Below are 23,463 nucleotides of genomic sequence, written 5' to 3'. Positions count from 1 at the left end.
CATCAATGGCGGAATCGGAGCACCTCATGTCAGCAGGTGGACCTATGTATGTTCAAATGCAATCGGAACCATCGAACGGTCGTTCGCATTCTTCACGTCATGGTGCTGATCAGAGTTGGATTTTCGAAGAATTGCCCAAGGCCATGATTGTCTCTGTCTCCAGACCTGATCCCGGTGATTTCAGTCCGATACTTCTCTCCTATATCATCGAGTTCCAGTATAAGCAGGTATTGCTCCGGCTTCTCTTTCTAGGAATTTTACTTGTTGATTTGAAAAATATGTGTTTTTACAGAAAATTCGCAACTAAAATGATCAATTGGTTCAGTTTTCGTCAGGCAATGATCGTAGTTCCTTGGATTTCGAATTACGTCTTTTAGTGTTCTACCAAAGGCTCGAGCTTTTATGTTGAATTCAATACATTGTTAATTGGTTTCTACTTTTTTGGATCTTCTGCGCCTTGTATTTGTTTTTCTAGTAATACGCGTAGATTCAATTGAGTTTCCATTTCTTCTCCCTCACCCCTTGGTTGCACCTAAGAAACTCTTTTTATAGTTTCGAGTTGCAACTTTACCAAGTTAGATCCTTAGCTCATCTTGAAAAAAAGGACAACTAATTCAATTAAGCGCCTGTATGTGAGGAGGACAGACCTTGTCTCTCTATGTTCTATGTATTCCTAAAATCAATGGATTTCTATCGTGCTGAATAACTGGGATTTTAAGTTGAAATTGTTCATTCATTTAGACGAGTATCCACTAATAAGGTTGTTGTATGCACTTCATCACCTTACAGAGGCTGAATATTGGAATTCCTTAAAGCCTTCAACACTAAATATTCTAAGGTGTCTTAGGTGATCTTCTCAGGACGCTAATGACTTAAGAGGTTGAAGCCATCTTTGCCTGGTGTCTTTTCCCCTTTCAATGTATTCACCCGACTATTTTTCTCCCCTTCGAAAGCCCTTTAGGGATTTTGCTCTGATATTAGTCTTTGAAAGCCCAAGATAGTCCAATGCAGCTTTGTCCCTACCATATAATTTGTTTACTTTCATGAAGACATCTATGTATGAGATCCAAACTTGGTTCTCCATCTAAATTAAATCAGCCACCAACCTTAAACTGCCAATATGATTGACAGAATAATAAATACTTTAGGTTCATATTCAGTTCAAGGGTCTGAACAATTTTATTGAGTTTCAAATCATTATATTTACTAATTTTACAGATGACATTTGAGAAATTTGAGAACTGCAGTGGTTTTTACTTCCGCCAGGGCAATGACTTCAAAAACCGAAGCTCATTGATTAGAGGTTTTTTGCAATATCCTAAGTTGAATATCAACTGTATGAATTTCTTATAAATTTGAGCTGTTTCTAAGAGGTTGATGACAAATTTATAGAGAGGTTTCAAGATATGGTGGGCTTTATATGTTTAAGGATTCTACTTTAAATAGAAGTTCAATTTAAATCCTCCTAAAAATTGCTAGTGATATTTGTCAGAATTTTTTTTAGGGTAAATGCACCTAAGGTTCCTAATATTTTGTTAAATTACAGCTAGGATACCTAGCTTTCACTTATTATGTTTGGGATGTAAACCAAGATAACACTGTCCAACTTGATCAATTTTATTTCAATTACCGTTTTTCCTCTTGTGTCTTTATCTGCACACACAAAATACCCCCATTTTGCCCCATCTCTTATTTTCTCCATTCCCATGGGGGAGAGGTTGGACCTGCACCTTCTTTCTTCCTTTTCTTTTCTTTTACTGTGAACAACCCTCCCTTGCTAGGCATCACATGTCCTCTGTTGGCAACTCCTGCTCCACCCAACCTTCTCATACCTCTGCCCCTTACGTGGCTCGTCCCCTCATTACCGCTGGCAAGCTCTTTCCAGCTCTACAACAACCTCTCCCTTTCTTCTTCCCACCCAAGCCTTGTTATTCCAACTCATGGACCAGCCCAGCCCCTCTAGATAAGTAATGAACATATCTTTTGAATTGATGCTTCTGCAATCTTATATTATTTGGTGTTTTAGTTCCCTCTTCTCTTGAATGTTAATTTTATATTTTGAACTTAAAAGGAAATTCTTTTCAAAAACTCATAAGCTCATAAGCAGGATGTCAGGTGATATCCAAAGGGTGAAGCTGGTGCTAAAGGCTTCCGCACAGGCCGGGGGGGGGGGGCAGTTCTCCCACGCAGCCTTACCCCAACAGTCATTGCTGAGAGGTTGTTTCACTGCCTTGACCTCAGGCTACAACTGGTGGTCCACTGACCATTGCAACAAGGCCCGCCTCTGTGTCAAATGATATCCAAGATTGAACAAATTGAATGCAAATTCGACAAGCTTATCCAAATTTGAAGAATATATTTCAATGAAAGTGAGCTGCAACTGAGGACATGACTGCATGAGTATTCAAATTTGATCATTTGAGGAAGCAAAGACATTTCGCTGAAATTTGAGTAGATGCTTCCACATTAGCATCCATGAATGACGAGGAGTAGAAATGAAATCAGGTGGTGGGAAGGGCTGTGCGTTGGAATAACGGGAGCAACATAGGATAAAGAAAGGGGTGGTGCAGGGCTGGATGAGCTTGCTGCAGTGAGGTGGGGTTGGGCCACTTGGGCAGGTAGGGGGTACGAGAAGGTAGGATGGAGCAAGGCTTGCGGGGGGTGGGGTCAGGTTGCCTTGCATGGTAAGGGAGGGGTGTCCGTAGCAGACAAAAAGAAGAGGAAGAAGAAAATGTTTGGCCAACCTTTACCCAGTGGTAATAGAGAACATTAGAAGAGCGACTGGATGGGTTATTGTTGCATCTGAGGGTTAGGATATACAGGAAATTAGTAACTGAAATAAAATTGATTACGTCAGCTGGTTTTTTCTTAGTTTAGGTATCCCAAACATAATATTTGGAAATTTAGGTACCTTAGTTTCAATTTCACAGAATGTTAGGAACCTTAGATACCATTTATGGTTGAATTTATATTTGAAGTTAATCATAGATTTTGAGTCTTTGGTGTGCTTCCCTAATGGTTGCTGCCCTTGAGTTCCACTGCTAGTTTGTCCTTGCATGAAATTATTTGGGTTTCAGCTAATGTAGGGTATTTCAATATTCTTCTTCTTCCTCTTATCTTCTTAATTTTTATTGCCTCCATTGTTAGTACAACAGAAAACTTCTTTGTACCATACCACACTAATTGTTTAAATCTCTTTATCAGTTTAAATGGCGGTTACTAAAGAAAGCATCACAAGTTATGTATTTACATTTTGCACTGAAGAAACGTGCGTTTATTGAGGAATTTCACGACAAACAAGAGCAGGTTTGTCAATTTCTCTGATGATTCTGTCTTCATAAGTCACCTTTACCTTTTAGCAATGTCATGGTTAATAGTTCTGGCACCATGCAATTTTAAGAGTATTCTCTATTCTTTTAAAAAAGATTTTGATGTCTTTTTTCGTACAATTTTTAAATGAAAGGTTAAAGAATGGCTTCAAAACCTTGGGATAGGGGATCATACAGGAGTCGTTCAAGATGACGATGAGGCTGATGATGAAGCTGTTGCATTACATCATGATGAAAATGTTAAAAATTGGTGAGACAAGTGATTTTGCATCGTTTAGTTGCATTCTAGGAAACTAGTGAATCTACTTTGATTCTTGTATATCTTACATGTTCGGTTCTTTTTCAGTGATGTTCCATCCATTGCAGCTTTGCCAATCATTCGTCCTGCACTTGGAAGACAGCAGTCTATTTCAGATAGAGCAAAGGTAGCAATGCAAGGTTATTTGAATCATTTTCTGGGAAACATGGACATCGCCAACTCCCGAGAGGTATGGATGTAATTTTTCGCCTTGGAATATGGAGCCAAGTTTCTTTCATTTGGTCCTGAGCTGATGTTGGAACATGGGTCTATCTAAACTGTTTTTGGCTGTTTTTCAAATTTACAACTTCATGGTCATGTTCTTTACTGATTTCCGATAAAGTGGATATAGGTTTTCAGAATTTCTGGTTTTATATTGATTTCAGATTCTTTTGGTCATTGACTGGAATTTAATTAATTTATTCCTGTATTATTATCCTTTCTTATGGGTGATGTTGATAACTAATGCAAAAAGTCGACCTCGAACCAGGAAAACCAGTGGGAAATTGATTGCCACCAGGATATATACAATAATGCAGATAAAATATATCAATTAGATTATTGTTTTTTTGAACATAAAGATAAGAAGGATGACAGATGGAAGAAGAAGAAGGGGTAGAGGATGGGCTATCTCAGGCCTGGGTCTCTCTTCTGCAACTATCTTAGCTGTTGAAGGTGGAGTTTACTTCATGATGCTACTAGCTGCAAATCAATTTCTCAAAAAGTCTTCTCTTCTATTCCAACAAAAGAGCCTGTTTGTAGCTTGGCTAAAGCTATACAGTAAACATGATTTTTTTTTAAAATGAAAATATATACTAGTAGCCTAGTAACTAGTGACAATAGAATCTTACAAAAAATAAACCAATTTAAATTAGAAACTACTAGGCTTTATACTTCAGCTTGAGGATTATTGAAATGTGTACTATGGGTGGTGTTTCCATGGATGGTCCATAAAGTAGCGTACCGTGAGAGCATGTCTAATAGCTTAGTTGTAGTTAGTTGTTATCTCACTTTTTTTGTTCCCTTTATAATTCAACTAATATAGTTGTCTGTTATTTATTTCTAATGTAATTAGTCTGACACTCTTAGTAGGATAGATAATAGGAGTTGATGATTTGGTCAAAAGCTAGTTATGATAGAGATCATCAACTCTATCATGTCCTGGCTCCTCCTTGACAGAGAACCCAATTGGATGAGGGCCACTCTTCCAAGAGAACCAACTCATATGGGACCAAGAAAAAGGTTCCTTGAAATTTTGGTTGTGGGATATGGTGGGTGTTCATGATATGGGTTGTGATGGGATTGAATGATCTTGCTAGTAAGGATGGATGTGGTTAGTGGCCTTTGAATTCTGTGGTTGGGTTAATTGGAATGAAACTGTCTCAAGGATGATGGGGTGTTGGTTTTGGAGAGATTTAGAATGGTGGGATGGAGCAGGGTCTTGAGGTATGGGATGAAAAGTTATGGGAATTGAGCAAAACTTGAGGAAATGTAGGCAATAATATAAAGATATAATCTCCCAAGTTTCTTTGGGTTCGGATGGCTAAATTAGAAGATATAAGGGTTTCTGTTTTGGGGGGCTTTAGAGTCGAAAATTCAAGAACATGTCTAGGTCTTGAAATTAAATGGTTAACTAGGATGTAAGGTTAGTAGGGTTGGGGGGATGATGTGCCTAAAGTGTGGGACAGATCTAAGAAATTTGATTGGTGTAGATCTGGAATTTGGGTGTTTTGGGAGCTTCAAATATTCAAAAGGGGGAAAAAATGTCATAGGAGGTGGGGATTAATGTTGGTTGCCAATAGTACCTGAATGGAGCCTTAAGGATGGAATACTCAACAGGAAGATAAAGGTTGAACTCTGATCTTCTGCCAGATGCAAGTGTCTAGGCTTTACTTCTCCTTTAAAACCATTCTCAGCCTTGGAGCTTCAATTCTTAATTGACAGAATCAGGACTTAGTAGCAAGGACATGAGGAATTATTCTAAGAGAAGCTGTTTGTATTCAATGTTCAGTCTGATCTCTCCCCATCGAGTGGAGGGGTCCATTTATACATGATGTTCGAGCCCATCAAATGCCCCTGTATGGAGAAACGATTTAATCCAAATCAATGGAATTAGAAAAACTAGGGGTTGACCTAAGATAACCTTAAAAGAAATGGTGATAAAGGATATGCATAGCATAGGCCTTGTATCTACTATGACTTCAAATCCTACTGTTTGGTGGAAGGCAAGGATCCATGTAGCCGACCCCATTATTGGGAAAAGGCTTGTGGTTGTTGTCTTATGCTGGAGTCCAATCTGAGTTGTACTCCAAGCTGGACTCTGACTCAAAATTAGAAACTAACTCAAAGTAGAAACTAATTGACTTAGAATAAGACACTTAAAACTGAAATAAATGCATAAGAATAGGCTATTCTGCCCTTATAACTTAAGCTAGGTGGCATTTACATTAGGCAGTGTTTGGCATGATTTTCATTTTTTATTTTTACCTATTTTTCAAAAATCAGCATAAATACTCATTTTGGATCAAAATATGAAAATCATTTGGTAACTAACCTAAAAAACAGTTTTTTCACTAAAACATACGTTTTGCATTACCTTTCTACAAAATAATTTTTTTGTAAGTTTTAAAATTTCTATTGGAAAAAAATATATAAAATCCTCTCCTTATTGTATGGTTCTCTCCATTCCAAATCCAGCTGCAACTTGTTCCCAATCTTATAAGAAGTATGGTAGTGTCTATACCTAGTTTATATTTAGCCCTTAGTGTTTTTTAGTGAACCATGGCCTGATTGGTTCACTTTGTTCTAACGCTTGGTCCAATTTAAGTTATGGTCAGTAGGTTTAGGTCTTATTTAATTAGTTAATAGGACCTGTTTAAAGCCTCCAAGGGCCTAATCGTCTTTTTCATTAATTTGAATTGGTCTATTTCTAATAAGGGATGGACTTATGTCAGCTGGCTGTTAAGACCTTCTAAATATTCCACTCGATGGGAAAATAGACAGGTCAGATTTTCAAAATTGCTTATGAGCTTTTGCCTGGCTGCTGCCTTTTTCTGTGTTAGAGAATGTTGTGCTTGGTGCTGAGATCTACCCTGGTGGTTCAAAGTCCAGGAGTACAGGCTATGTCTTTGGAACCCTAGTTCCTGATTTGGATTGTTGAACAGTCTTTAAGAAGATCTGCCCTGCCTTGGGAGGTCTGCCTCTTGAGAAGGAGATCTGATCATACTCATCCCCTTTTCTTTCATCATTTCATTGTAAAATATATTTTTTTTTCTGTTTTCAAGAACCTTCATTGGACCAGCTCATCCTCCAAAACCTGCACTCCCTAAATGTCAGAATTTGTTCATCAGTTTTTGTCCAGCTTTCAACCACAGCTGTCCCTCATTGACCAATTTCTGCGCTTGATCCTGTTTGGACATCACCATTAAAACCCAAAACCAGCAGGCCTTCCTGAGGTTTCTTAGACCCTACATGTTTAGATCTCACAGCAAGGCCCCCAGCCCTTATCTCAAACTGGACAAGAGTATAACATATTCAAAGCAAAAGTTCATTAATCAATATCCTTACCATTATCATCTGGGTGGTTGAGGACAGCCTATTACATGCTTATTTAGAGGTCCAATGCTTGCATATCAGTTTATGAGGGAATTCAAAATACTAATACCAAACTTAGAAAGTAGATATGCTGAGAAATAGACAGAGTTTCAGCTCTAAAGGTAGAAACAACTAGAAACCACCTCATAGCAACTTAGGACTTGATAAAAGTAGAAATGAGTAAAGGTGCAATCAAATTATTCATGTGCACACCATCAAAATCTTTAAATAATATCCATGAAGACCCCAAAAAAGGCTGTGATACTGGTAATATGAACTGTGTTTTGGCCTCTTTTGGCTTTCTGGAATAAACAGCTAGGTTGATTTGTCCTGGTCTGGTTGGTCCTTCAGTTCTGCCCAGGTTCTACATTGTTTTGACTTATGCTTTTTGCTTTCTTCATATTTATCAACTGCTTTCAAACTTCTACCTGTCAGTCAAATTTCTGGAACACCCAGTCTGGTTCCTGGATATCTGCAAATTGAAAGTAGTTTATAGCTGAGAGGATTAGAACACTTGGTTGGCCAAAATGCTTCGTGGTCATTTAAAGACTCACAATTGATGATTCTAATGACAAAGCAGTAGCACCTCAACAAATAAAACAGTGCATAAAGTAACGAACCACTAATCGCTTGACTTTCATTTTATTTGTTGTCATAGATCTTTTAATCTATAACTGCTAACTGGATAGATCAGAAACCTGACTTGTATATTGATTTTTTTTTACATTATTTTTCAAGTAATCATTCTGTACTATACAGAGGGAACAAAGGTCTGTGTTATAGCATACTGGCATATTGCATGCTCAGTATTTCTAGTTTTCCCTGAGTTATGGTTGCACATTTTTTTTCTTTTAGGGGGTGGGGGGAATCACAACTCTACTTTTTGCTTGTCATTTGTAATAATAGCTCATACAACAGGTTTGCAAGTTTCTGGAGGTTTCAAAGTTATCGTTTTCACCGGAATATGGGCCCAAGCTGAAAGAAGATTATGTAATGGTGAAACATCTACCAAAAATTTTGAAGGACGATGAAGGTTCTAGATGTTGTGCATGCCACTGGTTTAGTTGTTGCAATGACAATTGGCAAAAGGTAATACAATCTTGTTCTTCTGAAGAAATGGTTTCTTGCCCCCTCCCCCCCCCCCCCCCCACGAAAAAAAAAATGATGGTGATATTTTGCTGTCTTTGCATGCAAGGGCAGCCAATCATTCTTCGTTTCTAAGTATATTTTTGTCACATGCATTGTTTTATCCGTAAAGGTTCTGCTAATAATATGTTGCTTTTGTATTCTGGGTATACGACTATATTTAAGGCTATTGCATTTGTGTTACTATTAGTTACTCTGAAAGAAGTTCATGCTAGCCATTCAGTTGGTTGTAAGATGTCCATTATTTTAAAGGAACTTTGTTATTTTTGACTCCAGTATAAAAAAAGCTAGCTGCAGCATTGCGACAGGATATGATTCTTGTGTTAGCTATTTTTTTCTCTTCTCTTCTGCTCTCTGTGTTAAAATGATAGCCCTAGGTTTTAAGTTCCAACCTGTTTCAGAGGGGGAACATGAAGGGGAGTAATCCTTGCAGCATGTTCGCTGATCAAGAATTGTTTCCATGTAGGAATTTTTTTGTGCTGGGTTTGATATCTGCAATGATAGATGCTGGTAACAACATTAGACTACCCTTTAGTTTAGCAGAAAGGTTCCTTGGTAATTGGTATATGATACTTAACCTGGTTTTGATAATCAGAAGCACTCATCCTTCTTCTTTTCTCCCTCACTTGAAAATTCTTCTCGATTATCTCTTCTTCTGTGTCAGTTACTGCCCCATTCTCTTTTTTTTTCTTCTTCCATGTACACCTACTGTGCTTGTCTCTTTAGAATCTGATTCTGTGATCCTCTTACCTGACAAACTTTCGATTTCCATCTTGTTGTGTTATATTTTATTAGAATATACAGCAACAGTTGGAACACTAAAGCAATATACCACTAATTCCATTCTTTAAACAGTTTTAACCAGCTTATTTTTCTTCGTCCTTTGAAAATTTATTCTTTACAGTGCCGAGATTAATTGTCCTATCATTATTCTTACAATTGCCACCATAATGGCTAGATACCTTGAGAAATACTAGTTCTAATCATTGTTATTTGCTCCATTGAGTCATTGACCAATTGGGTGGCAGAGCCTGCAGTTAATCATTATATTTTTGGTTTAGTTCTCATTTTACTGCATTGCTGTATATAGGTATGGGCTGTATTGAAACCTGGGTTCCTTGCCTTGCTGGAGGATCCTTTTGGTACAAAACTTCTGGACATAATTGTTTTTGATGTATTGCCATCATCAGATGGGAATGGGGAAAGGGAGGTATTGTTGGCAGAAGAGATAAATGACCATAATCCTCTGCGACATGCATTTAAGGTAAGTGAGTTGTATTCTGTTACCTTTGGCTTGGAAGAGTTCACTTCTATTTTATATGACTTCAGGGTCTTCCTTTTCACCATATATAATTTCAATCTAGGAGATGCTGTGCTCTTTATCATTAATCAGAAGTTCTTATGTTGACATAGCCATTGGATATCCATTTTTCATTGTAATTGAAACAATAATTATTTATTTAATGATGGAGTACTTAATTATTATTGAGCAAATTACATTGGCACCCCAAAATGGAGGCCTTAAAGCACTGACACCCCACTTTATGTTTAAAAAGCACAGAGACCCCGAAATTGGATTTTCATTGGATATATTTGTCCAATGTTGTCACTAAAAATTTTTTAGACACTGTTTACTATGGGGATATTTTTGAAAATAAATAGTGATTAACTGTTTTTAGTGATAAATTTGACAAATATATCCAATGAAAATCCAATTTTGGGGTCTTTGTGCTTTTTAAACATAAAGTGGTGTCATTGCTTTAAAGCCTCCATTTTAGGGTTCCAGTGCAATTTGCTAATTATTATTTGTTATTGAGTTTTGCTTTGGATTTCCTAGAGAAGAATGTAATGTTTGTGATAGATGAGTGGAGAGCAAGCCAAAAGGAAAAGCAAAAGTAAGATGAAAGAAAATGTTCTCCTGGAAAGTTGATCGTGTTGCTAACCAATCAAAAATAAAATCCTATACTAATATAGCTGGCAGAAAGTACAGGGTCGAACTACGGGGAACTAAAAGGCTAAGTTACTAAGATTTAATTCAACAAAACCTAATTTAAAGTGAATCTAAATTGTTTTTATTCTACTTAAGAAAAACACAAAGAAATTAAACTATTAATCAATGCAAAAACTTTAACTATGAATATGTGAGGATCTTTGGGATTTTGAATCCCCAATGCTTTTCACTAACCGATATAACTCTATGCTTCAAAACAAAGGATGGTCTTTCCTAGATATGCCCTATCTTTGCAAGATTGTCGTCCTTCGCCGAAGCTTGCCACGCTTAGTTTGCTTAGCTATAGAGCATCTTTGGCCAGACTCAAACACAATTAAAAACATCAACTAGAAGACATAGAACAATCAAATTAATGAAACAAGCAATGGTTCATCTACATCCTAAAGAAAAGGAACTAGCTACTCATTATAACAAAGCTCATAAAACAAATAAAATGGAATTTAGAGAGAGCGTTGTGGTCTTCTTCTTGCGCGATGAGACAGAGATGAGAGCCAAGATCCCTGTTCGCCGTCCTCCTCTTCTCCGTGGCTGGCTTCTCCTTTTTATGTATCGCTTACACAAGGAACTCGTCCTCTTTACCCATCAATTTGACCTTTATTCATTCGGATTCTAGGAAAACTCAAAACTAGAAAATTGTATATATTTTCAGCATCTTTCCATAGCATCTTGAATCACCGCAATCTGAGTTCAGACGAGAGAGATATGCCCAAAATACTCAAGGTGGGTCTGTTTACACAATTCTCAGATCTTATTACCAATTTTGTTCCTTGGACCTCCACCTATTTCCAATTTGGCTAAGATTCATGCTCTCCTTGCATTAATTAAGATGGATATCAGCATTCATGATTTCTTAGGCGGCAAGATTGAATCCCATGATTTTATTTTAACTAAAATCCTCCAATATCTAATATATTTCCCAACTTTGCTCCACATTATGTGTAATAACTAAAATCACCTCATTCCTGAAAAAGACGCAAAAATACTCTATTAGCTCTCTTTTAATTAACTAATTATGAGAAATTAAAACAAATAAATAATGATAAATGCATGTTTATCAAAAGTATAACTCCACCTCATAACCATGGTGAATTTAATGACCGCCAGCTCTTTCCTGCCTCTATCTTCAATAACAAATTGGGACTTCAACTTCATCCAACACCTGACCTCAACCCAAGGCTAATGCAATACTCAAGGCCCATAAGAGAACCTCTCGTCACTATGTCTAACTGGATCAAGCTCCACACCTCTGACAAGAGAGAATAACAATAATAAATAATTGAGATTACACATCTTTTTATGGATAAGTGAGAATGAAACTTTTACCCAGCCCTCAGGTAATTTGGAGAAGGTTAATGTATTTGGGTTAAGAATTACCTGTTGGGGGAAAATACAAGAAAGATTATTGAGAAGGAATAGCCATATTAAGCCTCAAAAGGGACGGAGGGAGAATCTGTAAAATGATTGCACCCTGCTGTTTCCATTTATTCCAAATTGTATAGAAATAAAATCCTTTAGCAAAGAGTCTTAAGACAAGAGGGAGGAGTGGGAGGAATGTGTTTTCCTATATCAACATTTGCTTCATGTAAGCTCTAGTGATTGTCAATACTTTTCTGCAAGAAATTTCATTGTATATACCAATTAAATTATTGAAATTGCTATAGTTTTACAAAATGTAGTTATATATATTTAGTGCATGCATAATTCATCATTAGGAAACCTACAGTCCTAAATCTATCAATAAGCATTAGCAACTGATGCCCTCTTTTAATTCACCCAGAAAAGAAAAAAGAAAAAGGAATTCCTACTAAAGAATGTGCTACAGTCCTCTTTTAAGTTCGGTTGTATGGTTCTTGTATAGTATATGAATATTACGTCAATGACGAACTTACGCGGTTCTCAATCTAGCTACAAAAAAGTGCTGCTCATAATCATGGTCAAGCAAGAAATACTTTTACGCTTCTAGTTTCTTCTGCTGCTAAGGACAAAGACCTAAGTAGCTCAATAAAATATCTCAAGAAGATGCGGTTAGCTTTATAAATATTTTGACTATTTGCTTAATATGAGGATCAAATGAGGTGTAGGGAGGCTTCTTATTGACTGAAGAATCAGTGACTAATTGGATATGTACAAGCAAAGTTCAAAATTTGACTGAAAAGGTCAAAGTTTCTGTTTTGAAGGAAACCAAAACGAAATCCTCGATACTAGTATGAAATTACCTGTGTGACTGTGTCAACCGAAATGGTCAAAGCTGGTCGAAACCTAGGTTTCGATCGAAAAAGGTCAAGACCTAGGTGAACAAGTGACTTAAATCACCCCATTCTATCGCAACTCTGCATTTCACAGAGTTTCAACCAAAAGGAAGGTCGAAATCCACTATTTTGATTGAATTTCCCCTTGGACTTCGACACTTCTTAGGTGATTTTAGGTGTTTTTAAGGCTTCTTGCACTGCTTTGCTGATTACTGGTGTTTCTTGGTGGGCATTTTAACCTATTTCAAGCTTTTGAGTAAGGTAATGGTTTTTCCCCAATTTTTTATTATTTATTTATTTATTTATTTTTGGTTTTCTTAGTGGGAGGAATTTTCTCTCGGAGTTTTCTACTACTCAGCTCATTTTTTGTATTCTCTGTGGAAGTCAAACTGTCAAACTCTGAAATTATTTGATCCTAGTAAGTTGGAAAAAATGGGTTAATTGCGGATGAATGAATAGATATACGAAAGAAGTAACAATAAAAAACAAAGGCTTTGGCAGTTAGTAAAGGAGCAATTATATTGGAAGATATATTTAAAAAATAAAAAATCAAATAGGTCCCTGTGGGATTACTTGATTGCCAACATGGCATTGAATTACAAACAAAAGGCACCTTTTTTAAGTTTTTTTTCTTCCTTCAGATAAAACTGTGTTAGAATATCCTCTGGTAAATTCAATACACAAATGTCGGACTGACTGGAAAGTTTTTCTTTCTACATGGCCTTTACCAGGACACAATCAATAGCTATTAAAAAAGAGTTCTTATGGCTAGAATGTGTTGACGTACCAGTGACATGTTAAACTTTTAGGACTTCATAAAAATTATGATTTTACATGAAACTAGAGTAAGATGAGCATGCTGAAATGGATAACCGGTAAAACTAGAAAAAATAAAATTAGGAATGGACACTTTTTATATAGTTTAGGTGTATCTTTGAGAAGTGATCAGAGAGTTATTTTGGGTGGAATGAGCATCAATAATAAAGACATTAGAAGGTAGCAAGAAAGAGTTATATTGTTTGGTTTGGAGGAGCTGAAAGAGAAAGGGGAAACTGCAAATTGACTGTCAGTGATGAGGAGAAGAAAGATATGCATGGATTAGGTTGAGAATGATTGCAGCTTTGAGTAGAGTTGAAGGGCAAAAAGGATCCTTTAGGGGACTCTGCACATGCCTAAGCCTTTGGCACCAGGATCTCCCTTTGTAGGGGATTCCATTTAGCTGGGATAAGGTTTGGTTGGGTTGAGTTGTAACATATCAAAGAAGGAAGAGAATAACACTACTCTGTAAAATCTTTCATCTATTTTACCCTCTTTACTACTATCTTCACATTATGCTCTTCGAGATACGGGAGCTTGTATTGCAAGTAGCAGTTGGTCCATTTTTTGTTATTATTATTTTCTACCCTGGTAATCCATACTAAAAATAAAACCCTTCCAACAAGACAGGAAAAAAATAAATAAATAAATAAAACAAAAAGTGGTGATTATAACTTTTAACCATGATAAGACTCCAAAACACTAGTCTTCAAATACTAAATTTGCCTCCTGAAGCATGATTTGATTAATAGATGATTGCAAATATACTTCTTATTGAAACACAGTATTCTGATTCTGCTGTCTAACTAACATTTGAACACTGAAAAAGGTGTCTTGTGGAAACCGCACTGTAAAGATAAGAACTAAAAGTAATGTTAAAGTTAGAGACTGGGTAGCTGCCATTAATGATGCCGTATCAAAGCCTCCTGAGGGCTGGTGCCATCCTCATCGCTTTGGTTCTTTTGCTCCCCCAAGGGGGCTAACTGAAGATGGAAGCCAGGCTCAGTGGTTTGTAGATGGCCAGGCTGCATTTGACGCGATTGCTTCAGCAATTGAGGAAGCAAAATCAGAGGTCTGTCTCCAGTGCTGGTATAAGCAAATTCTATTTTAATTGAGATTGATTTCCTTGCAATTTAATACTAAAAAATGCTGAACGGGCTAAAAGTTCCATGCAGATATTCATTACTGGCTGGTGGGTATGTCCAGAACTGTATTTAAGGCGTCCATTTCATGATTACGGATCCTCTCGGCTTGAAACTCTACTGGAAGGAAAAGCAAAGCAAGGAGTTCAGGTGCTCATTTTTCCTTCCCTTTTCCAGCATTTGTTGTAACCAAAATGTATGTGCATATGATGTAACATGCAGTCATACATATTTGAATAAGGTGGTTCAGAAAGAATTTTTGTTAGAAAATAAACTTTTAATGAACCAACAACAGTGCAATAACAAGAAGAACTAAGAAGAAGAATGATAGGAATCACATAAGCCTGCGATTCTAGCTTAGAACTCCTAGAATCACAGTCTCTTATTTATATCTATCAATAGTCTAGATTACAACTTGAAAAGCAAGCCAACTTGCTCTCTAAAAGAGGAAATAAATAGTACAACTTATGGACATAATTTTCTAGTCTTCTTACTCCTAAATTCTGTCCAAAATAGATAGTACTAAAAAAGGAAAGTTCTAAAATTAGTAATAACAGAAAATAGAAACTATGCTTTCTAGAAACTCCAAAAACTTGTGTAGCAATATTCCTACATTAGAAATAGAATGTAGAGTAGCATCATTGGCATAATACTGTTCACGTGAACAGTAAAATAGCCCAAAACTTGCGTATACTTCAACAATTTTGATATTACGAAGTGTTGGTTGCATAGTGGAATACTGGTTATTACCTTCTACAACCTAAGTATGATCTGATGCTTTTGATGACAATTAAACAACCAACACCAACAACCCCCTCTCCCCCCCCCCCAAAAAAAAAAAAAAAAAAAAAAGGGGGGGGGGGGGGAGGGGACCCATAACAGCAAAAAAGAAAGAAAGAATGAAAGAAACTACTTTACAGTTTACACCTATAAGCAGATAATTTTTAATTATTTTTATCATAGTTGTCAAGGCGTTGCCTAGGCATTTTAACACTTTCTTGTGTAAAGACGATCTAGTGTCACCTTGTTACCTTGCTTGGTGTTGCTTTGGTTTTCGCTGCCCTCTATTGCCTCGCCTTGCCTTGTCTCCTTGACAATTATGATTTTTATATAGATTTTCTTGCTTTCAGTCATGCTGGATTTTTTTTGTTATTTTAAGTAATTTGATGATGATGTGCAGATTTACATTCTCCTTTACAAAGAAGTTGCTCTTGCCTTGAAAATCAATAGCGTCTACAGTAAAAGGAGGCTTCTTAATATTCATGAGAATGTGAGGGTACTCCGTCATCCAGACCATTTCTCAACTGGTGTTTACCTATGGTATGAATTCAATTTGTGAAACTAGTTTAATTTTTATCAACATTTCAATTAGGAGTCCTGTTGTTGTTTGGTTAATCAGTGGGTTCTATCAATTTGGATTTGTTGCAGATGCTGATGAACGTTTCTGATTACATATAGGTCCCACCATGAAAAACTTGTCATCGTTGATTACCAAATTTGCTTCATTGGGGGACTGGATCTGTGCTTTGGACGTTATGACACAAACGAACACAAAGTGGGTGATTACCCATCTCGTATATGGCCAGGAAAGGACTATTACAACCCAAGGTAGATTCCTATCTTCCCAAAAAGAGCTGATATGACATTTTAGTCAAGCATTGGTCTTGACAGGAAGAAAGAAATGTACCTATTTACTTTGGAATCTATAAATACACCTGTAGATGTATACTAAATGAGGATACAAACTTATTTCCTAAGAAAACTGCAAGAGAATGCTAGCCTAGTTGATAATTATGCAGTATTGATTTATTAAATAAATTTACATATTTATTGTAAATTTTGTTATTTTAGGGAATCTGAGCCAAATTCTTGGGAAGATACAATGAAAGATGAACTGGATCGTTGCAAATATCCTCGCATGCCATGGCATGATGTCCACTGTGCTCTTCGGGGACCCCCTTGCCGTGATGTGGCAAGGCACTTTGTTCAGCGCTGGAATTATGCAAAGGTTAGCCATTTGTTGCTTATGTTGCAGTTTACTTGTCAATAAATTTAGTTTTTCTTTGGGGTTGTGACAAATTAACAATCTATGTATTCTCTCAGAGAAGCAAAGCTCCAAATGAACAAGCAATTCCGCTTCTTATGCCTCAGCACCACATGGTTATTCCACATTACCTAGGAAGTAATGAAACAATAGAGAATGGAAGTACAAATTTGGAGGACAAATCTAAAGGAATCAGAAGGGAAGATTCCTTTTCCTCCCGATCATCAATACAAGACATCCCATTGCTTTTGCCTCAAGAGGCAGATGCTGCCAATGGAAACCCAAATTTAAATGGCTTGGACATGACACAAAGTCTCCTTGACCAGTCAAGCCGAGTCAGTGAAAGTCTTCCATTCTCTTTATGGAAGGGTAAGGTTGAATCCTCAATTCCAGACATGCAGATGAAAGGCTTTGTTGATGATCCCGATTTCATGGATCTTCAGAGGAGAAAACCTGGGGGTGTAGTTGCAAAATCTGATGTGGATAAAGAATGGTGGGAAACTCAAGAGCGTGGTGATCAGGTTGCTTCTACTGATGAAGCTGGACAAGTTGGCCCCTGTGTCTCATGCCGTTGCCAGGTTTGCTACGGATCCAGAAATCCACTTTGAATACTTCAATTTGTTGACTGGCTGATGATTTTCGTTTTCAATAATTATTTTGTTTCTAGTTCCCTTCTTAGATATTAATTACATGTGGTTTATATCTAGCTAATCTGCCACTTAATGTCCCCTGATGTACAGGTTATTAGAAGTGTTGGGCAATGGTCTGCTGGTACTAGTCAAACTGAATCAAGTATCCACAATGCTTATTGTTCTCTGATTGAGAAAGCCGAACACTTAATCTACATTGAGGTACTAACTCTTTCAATGTACAATATCTTCTTAATCACCAGCAGAAAGTAGCTTTTAGATCTGCTTCCAACATTTTCCTGTACCAGCTAATAGTCAGTACCGAAATTCTGATTCATCATTTGCATTACTAAAAAGCTGTAATGTTTATCGGCCACTTTTCCCAGAATCAATTTTTTATATCAGGTCTCTCAGGGGATGAAATAATACGCAACCGAGTCTTGGAAGCACTATACAGGCGTATAATTCGAGCTCACAAAGAGCAGACGTGTTTCAGGGTTATTATTGTCATACCACTTCTACCTGGTTTCCAGGTACTACAGCTTGGTCACTCCCAAATTCAAATTTCAACATTGTTTTTTTCCTAAGTGGGTAGGAAAGTGGGGGTTTCTTACTAGTGAAGATGGGTTGATTAGCGATGATGCTAGGTTATTTACCAAAGTCTTGCCTATCAAGACTCAATTCTTTATTTCCTGTTGTGAATATCAAATTAAACAGGGTGGGCTGGATGATGGTGGTGCGGCATCTGTGAGAGCAATAATGCATTGGCAATATCGAACCATTTGCAGGGGTCGAGATTCAATATTGCATAACCTTTATGATCTACTTGGTCCTAGAACACATGATTATATACATTTCTGTGGCCTAAGAGCTTATGGCAGACTTTTTGATGGTGGACCAGTTTCCACCAGTCAGGTAAGGTTCTTAGGTCTTGCATGTGATTTCTCTTTTTGTTCTTAACTTCTGCATATGACTCAGTGACTTGACAACAAGATCTTCTGTTTGGAATGCATTAGTACTTGTGTAATATTTGTGTTGTTTCTGCAGGTGTATGTGCATAGCAAGATTATGATTATTGATGATCACACAGCTTTGATTGGATCAGCTAATATAAATGATAGGAGTTTGCTTGGAGCAAGAGACTCTGAGGTATAATCATGTCTATTAACTAGAAGTTTACTTGGAGTTTGACCATACAGTGATTTCAGTCAAAGTTTAAGAATATTGTTTACTCTTTAAAAGGAGATGAAATTCTTAGATGATTGATTTGGTTAAAGAAAGAGCAAACGCACCTTTTGCCTTGACAAGGCTTTTTAGGAGGCCGAAGGTGATGGCATGGCGTTATCTGTAGAATACTTCGATTTTTAGATAAATCACAATCACTTGTTATAATGCTATGTTTCTATTATTGTATTATGACGATATGAACTTATGTTTGTTGTTTCTTTTAGATAATTTTGCATCATTATGATTCTTTAATAATGCTTTAGCTTGTAAGTTGAATTATACAAGTTCTAATATGCTACTTATGCCACATAAAATGGTTGTATAAAAATGTATACTAGAATGTTTTGTTCACCAAGGCAACGCCATACAGTCGCCTAATTGCCATGGCACTTAGGGGAGCTCTCAAGTGTCATGGTCGATTTGCCACTTTGATAACTGTGATGGAAAGAGTAGTTCCAGTGACAACCTACAAACAGAAGCAATTGGTCTTTGCAGCTTAGTTGAGTTCCTGATAAATCCAGATGTAGCAAACTTATTTCCTGACTTTTAGTTTTCTAGTCCTTTATCTTCTATTAGTTGAAGAAAAGATGTTGTCTTTTAATTATTAGATACCCTGTTGTGGTGACACGGGATAACCGACAAACCAGGTACTAATATTGCCCAGCCTGGCCTTGTTTTTGGTGGGCTTGGTTCCTAGGTTCATTAATTTTTCTAGGCTGCCCAAATCCTATCATCATTGTTAAGTATACGTTATACTTTATATATATTGAAGGTATATGTACTTATATGAAATATGTATAGGTCAGAGGTGTATTCCTATGCCAGCCTTTATGCGAAAGCAGGGGTAAGGTTTGTATATTATGACCCTCCCCCGGACCCATCTGTAGGGGGATCTTCAGGCACTGGGTAGCCCCTCTGTATGTGTATCCCTACTGTACAGGTGGGCATGTAAGATATTTTTATCTACAAATGCTAAAGGGTGTCCCAGTATACTAGGCCTCCACTACTGCAGGGTCTGGGAGAGGTAAATGTGTGTAGCCTATCCCCCACATCGCAGGAGAGGTTGTTTTTGAAAATCCTAACTTGTAACCATGAGTTTCAATGCTGTTATATCACATATTTTCAGTTGGATGTATGATGGTATTATGTAGAATTTTTTACTCTTATTTGTGTGGCTAGTAAGATGTCTAACTTTACAATGAAAAAAAGGAGGATCCAGACAAAATACGGAAGAGATCCAAGTGAATGGAAATGAAAAAACAAAGGATAGATTCCATTTTAACTTTAAAGAGATATCCTATAAAAATAGCCCAAGTTTTCAAAAATTATTATCTGAAATTTGGAAGAGTATGTATACCACATATCATATTAGGAAGATCTCGGTAGATACAGAGCATGGACTATCTCAGCCAATAATTGTCATCCCCCCCCCCCACCCGCACACCTTAAATTTCCCTCTGGACCATTGGGTGCTAAAAAGGATCTGAACTTACAAGGGAGGGGGGTGATCATAGCAGGGGCCATATTGCATACGGATCATGCATCTACTTGACTATTCCAACTGGGAGCATTCCTAGGGACTAAAAAGTGGGATTTCTACCATAGAACTTCTAGTGGTGCAACACCAACAGCTCTTGGTTTATTGCTCATTTGGTGGGGTTAAAGTTTCCAAGTAACTTCTGCCTGAAGATTTCGCTAAATGTCCTTCATAGGATTTCTTTCCATGCTTTGTTCAACATCGTATTTCTTTTGGCTATGTGAATATGCTAGTTTCCAACGAACTTCTGCCTGAAAAATTCACTAAATGTCCTTTATAGGATTTCTTCCATGCTTTGTTCAACATCTATTTCTTTTGACTATATGAATATGCTATTGTCCTTTTGTCACATGGGTCCGCTGTTTCAGATTGCTGTACTGATCGAAGATAAAGAGTTCGTTGCCTCATCTATGTCTGGGAAGCCATGGAAAGCTGGAAAGTTTGTTTTTAGTCTTCGGCTCTCATTATGGTCTGAACACCTCGGTCTTCGTGCAGGAGATGTAAGTAAAAATAATCTAAATCTTAAAGAACATTATTTGTGGTTTGCTACTTGATATCATTTGCAGAGTGTCTGCTCTCTCCTTCTTTTCACATTGAATTGGGTTCATCCATGTCACCCCAAAGGGTGCATTGAACTCCTGTTACCGGGTTGTTGAAGGATGAGGATTAAAACATGAGGGTGAGGATTAAGGCAGTGACACATTGACAGAAATGACAATATAGTGGATCCGCTGGTCAGTAGTCAATGCTTCTTAATCTTTCCCCATCAGTAAATAACTCTGTGCCACTGGTTAGCATCTGCAGAGTATTATTGACTTTCCACCTGCTTTCTGCTCATGCGATTATGCCAGTATATCCATATCACTTGGAAGGTGCTTGACGATTCATAGCAGGTTATAGGCATATAGGGGAGAGATGCATGAGAGAAATGGTGCAGTTTTGGTGATCAAATGGGCTAATAATATTTAAATAATGAAAATTTTTCCTTTTCTGTTCATCTTTTCAGGTCAGTCAAATTAGTGACCCTGTGGTTGATGCAACATACAAAGATATTTGGATGGCTACTGCAAAGGTAAGACATAATTTGGGCGTTGCATGACTACTTAATATGTGGTTGAAAATTCATTTTCGAGTATGTGGGATTTAGCAAGATAAATCAATTTGAAACTTGATTATCTCGTGGGAGGCCGGACGCATTGTTAATGTAGACAGCTGCTGTTAGTTCTTCTACCTCAAAAAAGATGGCCCAAGTTCCATCAAAGATGAGACTTTGATGTCATTTTGATGAAAGAGCGTGCACAGTCGTGACCAAAAATTGTTTTTAGCTTCCACATGGAGATTGCCTATGTTGGACTTTCTGCAAAGATATTCTTGTGAACCTTCGGGAAAATGTTCTTCACCAGAGGTCCAGAGGCCTGCCTACTTGTAGAGTGCTAAGTCATATACTTGGTCATCAATTCAGACCTTCATAATAGTGTTGGGGTCAAAATATTAGCCATCAGTGTCTGGGGATGGATCATGGTGAATTCCAATAATTTCTGTTGTCATAGCAACATAATCTGCTAGTTCTTGTTCTAACCCCCCCCCCCCCCCCAACCCACCCTTTAAAAAAAAAGAATCTGCTAGTTCTTGTGGTCTTCAGGGATGTGTAGTTGTACTCTTCTCCATTATATGCATGAAGAGTGCATGGCTGCTGACTTGGATCCTTAATTCATACTCTTCACTAACAGCAGTTCACTTTTAATTCCTCAATGTGATGTTTTGTCCTTTTTTCCCTTTTCTTTTTTCATAATCCTACACCATTGGAGTGTGTTCCCTTCCCAAATGCCAATTGACAGTGAAATTTTTTCTTTGGCAGACAAATACTATGATCTATCAAGATGTTTTTGCGTGCGTTCCTAACGATCTCATTCATTCCAGGTGCGTCTCATTCCCAGTCTGTTCTCCTATTTCTTGTTTTCAGATGGCATGATTCCCATGCTCTTATGTTAATGTAATACTTCATGTGCAGAGTTGCTATCAGGCAAAGCATGGCCTACTGGAAGGAAAAGTTAGTGTATACTACAATTGATTTAGGTATAGCTCCTGAGAAGCTAGAATCTTATCAGAATGGCGATATTAAGGCCACAGATCCCATGCAGAGATTAGAGTCGGTAAGGGGGCATCTTGTTTCTTTTCCTTTAGATTTCATGTGTCAAGAAGATTTGAGACCAGTGTTCAATGAGAGTGAGTATTATGCATCCCCTCAAGTCTTCCATTAAGCTTGGTTTTCCTGAGTGGCTTTAGTATGCCATTGATACGTCTCTGTAGAAAATTCAATCCACTCATGAAAGAGGGCCATCAATGTAAATGTATATTTATTTTTAAAGAAAATCGAAAGAACAGGGGAAAAATAATGTCTTCAACAATGGGCTGGATTGTAATATGGGCTAGTTGAGCTTCTTTACCTCATGGGCTTATATGACTTCAATGGGTTTTTACTAAACCCATGGGCTAAGGCTTCCAACAACTCCTGCGGACTGCAACAGCTTCCCCTTCCCGAATACTTAAAGTTACCCATATCTAAGAGGGCAAGAAGGCAAAGACCGGTATTCCCAGGTGATCTGTTCCAATAATCCCGATCCCACCCGTTTCAGCTTTTTCTTCTATGAGGCATTAACTGGTGCTTTCAAGTAGGGTGTAAATGGATCGGATTTGAATCAGATTGTGGTAATTTTATATCCACATCCTATTATATTCGGACAGATTTCGATAATATCCTATAGATTTTTGGGGGATTCAATTGGACTCGGATGATAGTCGGATAGTTATTTATTTAAGTAGATTCTTCTAAGTGGACACAAGTACAAATTGAATATAAATTTTCAACTACTTGTTTACATCTTTATCATTTTATTTGTGAGGGCTAGGTTTGAAATTTAAGAATTTAGTAATTTTAATAGTAAATTTAGAAATATAATCACATATCTCAAGTAAAAAAAAATTATATAAGAATAAGAAAATTAAATCTAAATAAGTAACTTAATTGTATAATTTTATTAATGGATAGTATTCAATAGGAAAGGGGTATACCAAATCGACATCTTATTAGTAATCAAACAAATTCATATACCAAATCGACATCTTATTAGTATTCAGACAAATTCATATACCCCTAAATTGATGTTGATGCGAATTCGGGACAGATTTTGGTTATCAATTTACACCCTTACTTTCAAAATGATCCTATGGATGGGTTTCTCTACATTGAGACTGCATTTTTTTTTTTTTTTTTTTTTTTTGTATAACAACAAATTATTTATTTAGTGGGAGAATCCTCTATTACAACCTATGCCTAATATATCAAACAGTAAAACCCAACGGAGATGAGAGGGGGGATGGGAAAATGTCAAGAAAGCATCCTGTGAAAGGGCACTTTCTTTAGCCAAAACATCCGCTCCT

At 37.1% G+C, this 23,463-nt stretch overlaps 1 protein-coding gene across 2 annotated transcripts; it reads left to right on the top strand.

Moving 5' to 3' along the window:
• Positions 1-5: 5 nt before the first annotated feature.
• LOC149010692 (phospholipase D zeta 1-like) lies at positions 6-23,228 on the top strand. Of its 2 annotated transcripts, none has more exons than XM_089163546.1 (20): positions 6-227; positions 3,205-3,306; positions 3,464-3,579; positions 3,676-3,817; positions 8,140-8,310; positions 9,458-9,631; positions 14,273-14,532; positions 14,609-14,735; positions 15,766-15,905; positions 16,044-16,193; positions 16,437-16,593; positions 16,689-17,207; positions 17,370-17,480; positions 17,645-17,791; positions 17,976-18,173; positions 18,306-18,407; positions 20,391-20,522; positions 21,029-21,094; positions 21,881-21,942; positions 22,034-23,228. In XM_089163546.1, the coding sequence occupies exons 1-20, from the start codon at positions 6-8 to the stop codon at positions 22,281-22,283; spliced, it is 3,348 nt and encodes a 1,115-aa protein (XP_089019672.1). In that variant the 3' UTR covers positions 22,284-23,228. The 2 variants fall into 2 exon arrangements, with proteins under 2 accessions (XP_089019672.1, XP_089019673.1); XM_089163547.1 differs by having other exon boundaries at positions 14,273-14,515; positions 14,619-14,735; positions 22,034-23,227.
• Positions 23,229-23,463: the final 235 nt, after the last annotated feature.

Source organism: Hakea prostrata, chromosome 7 (genome assembly GCF_041222555.1).
Source record: "Hakea prostrata isolate BN-2017 chromosome 7, UWA_Hpros_2, whole genome shotgun sequence".
NCBI classification, from domain to species: Eukaryota; Viridiplantae; Streptophyta; class Magnoliopsida; order Proteales; family Proteaceae; genus Hakea; species Hakea prostrata.
Note: the sequence above shows the minus strand (reverse complement) of the source record. Positions and strands in the feature narration are given on the sequence as shown.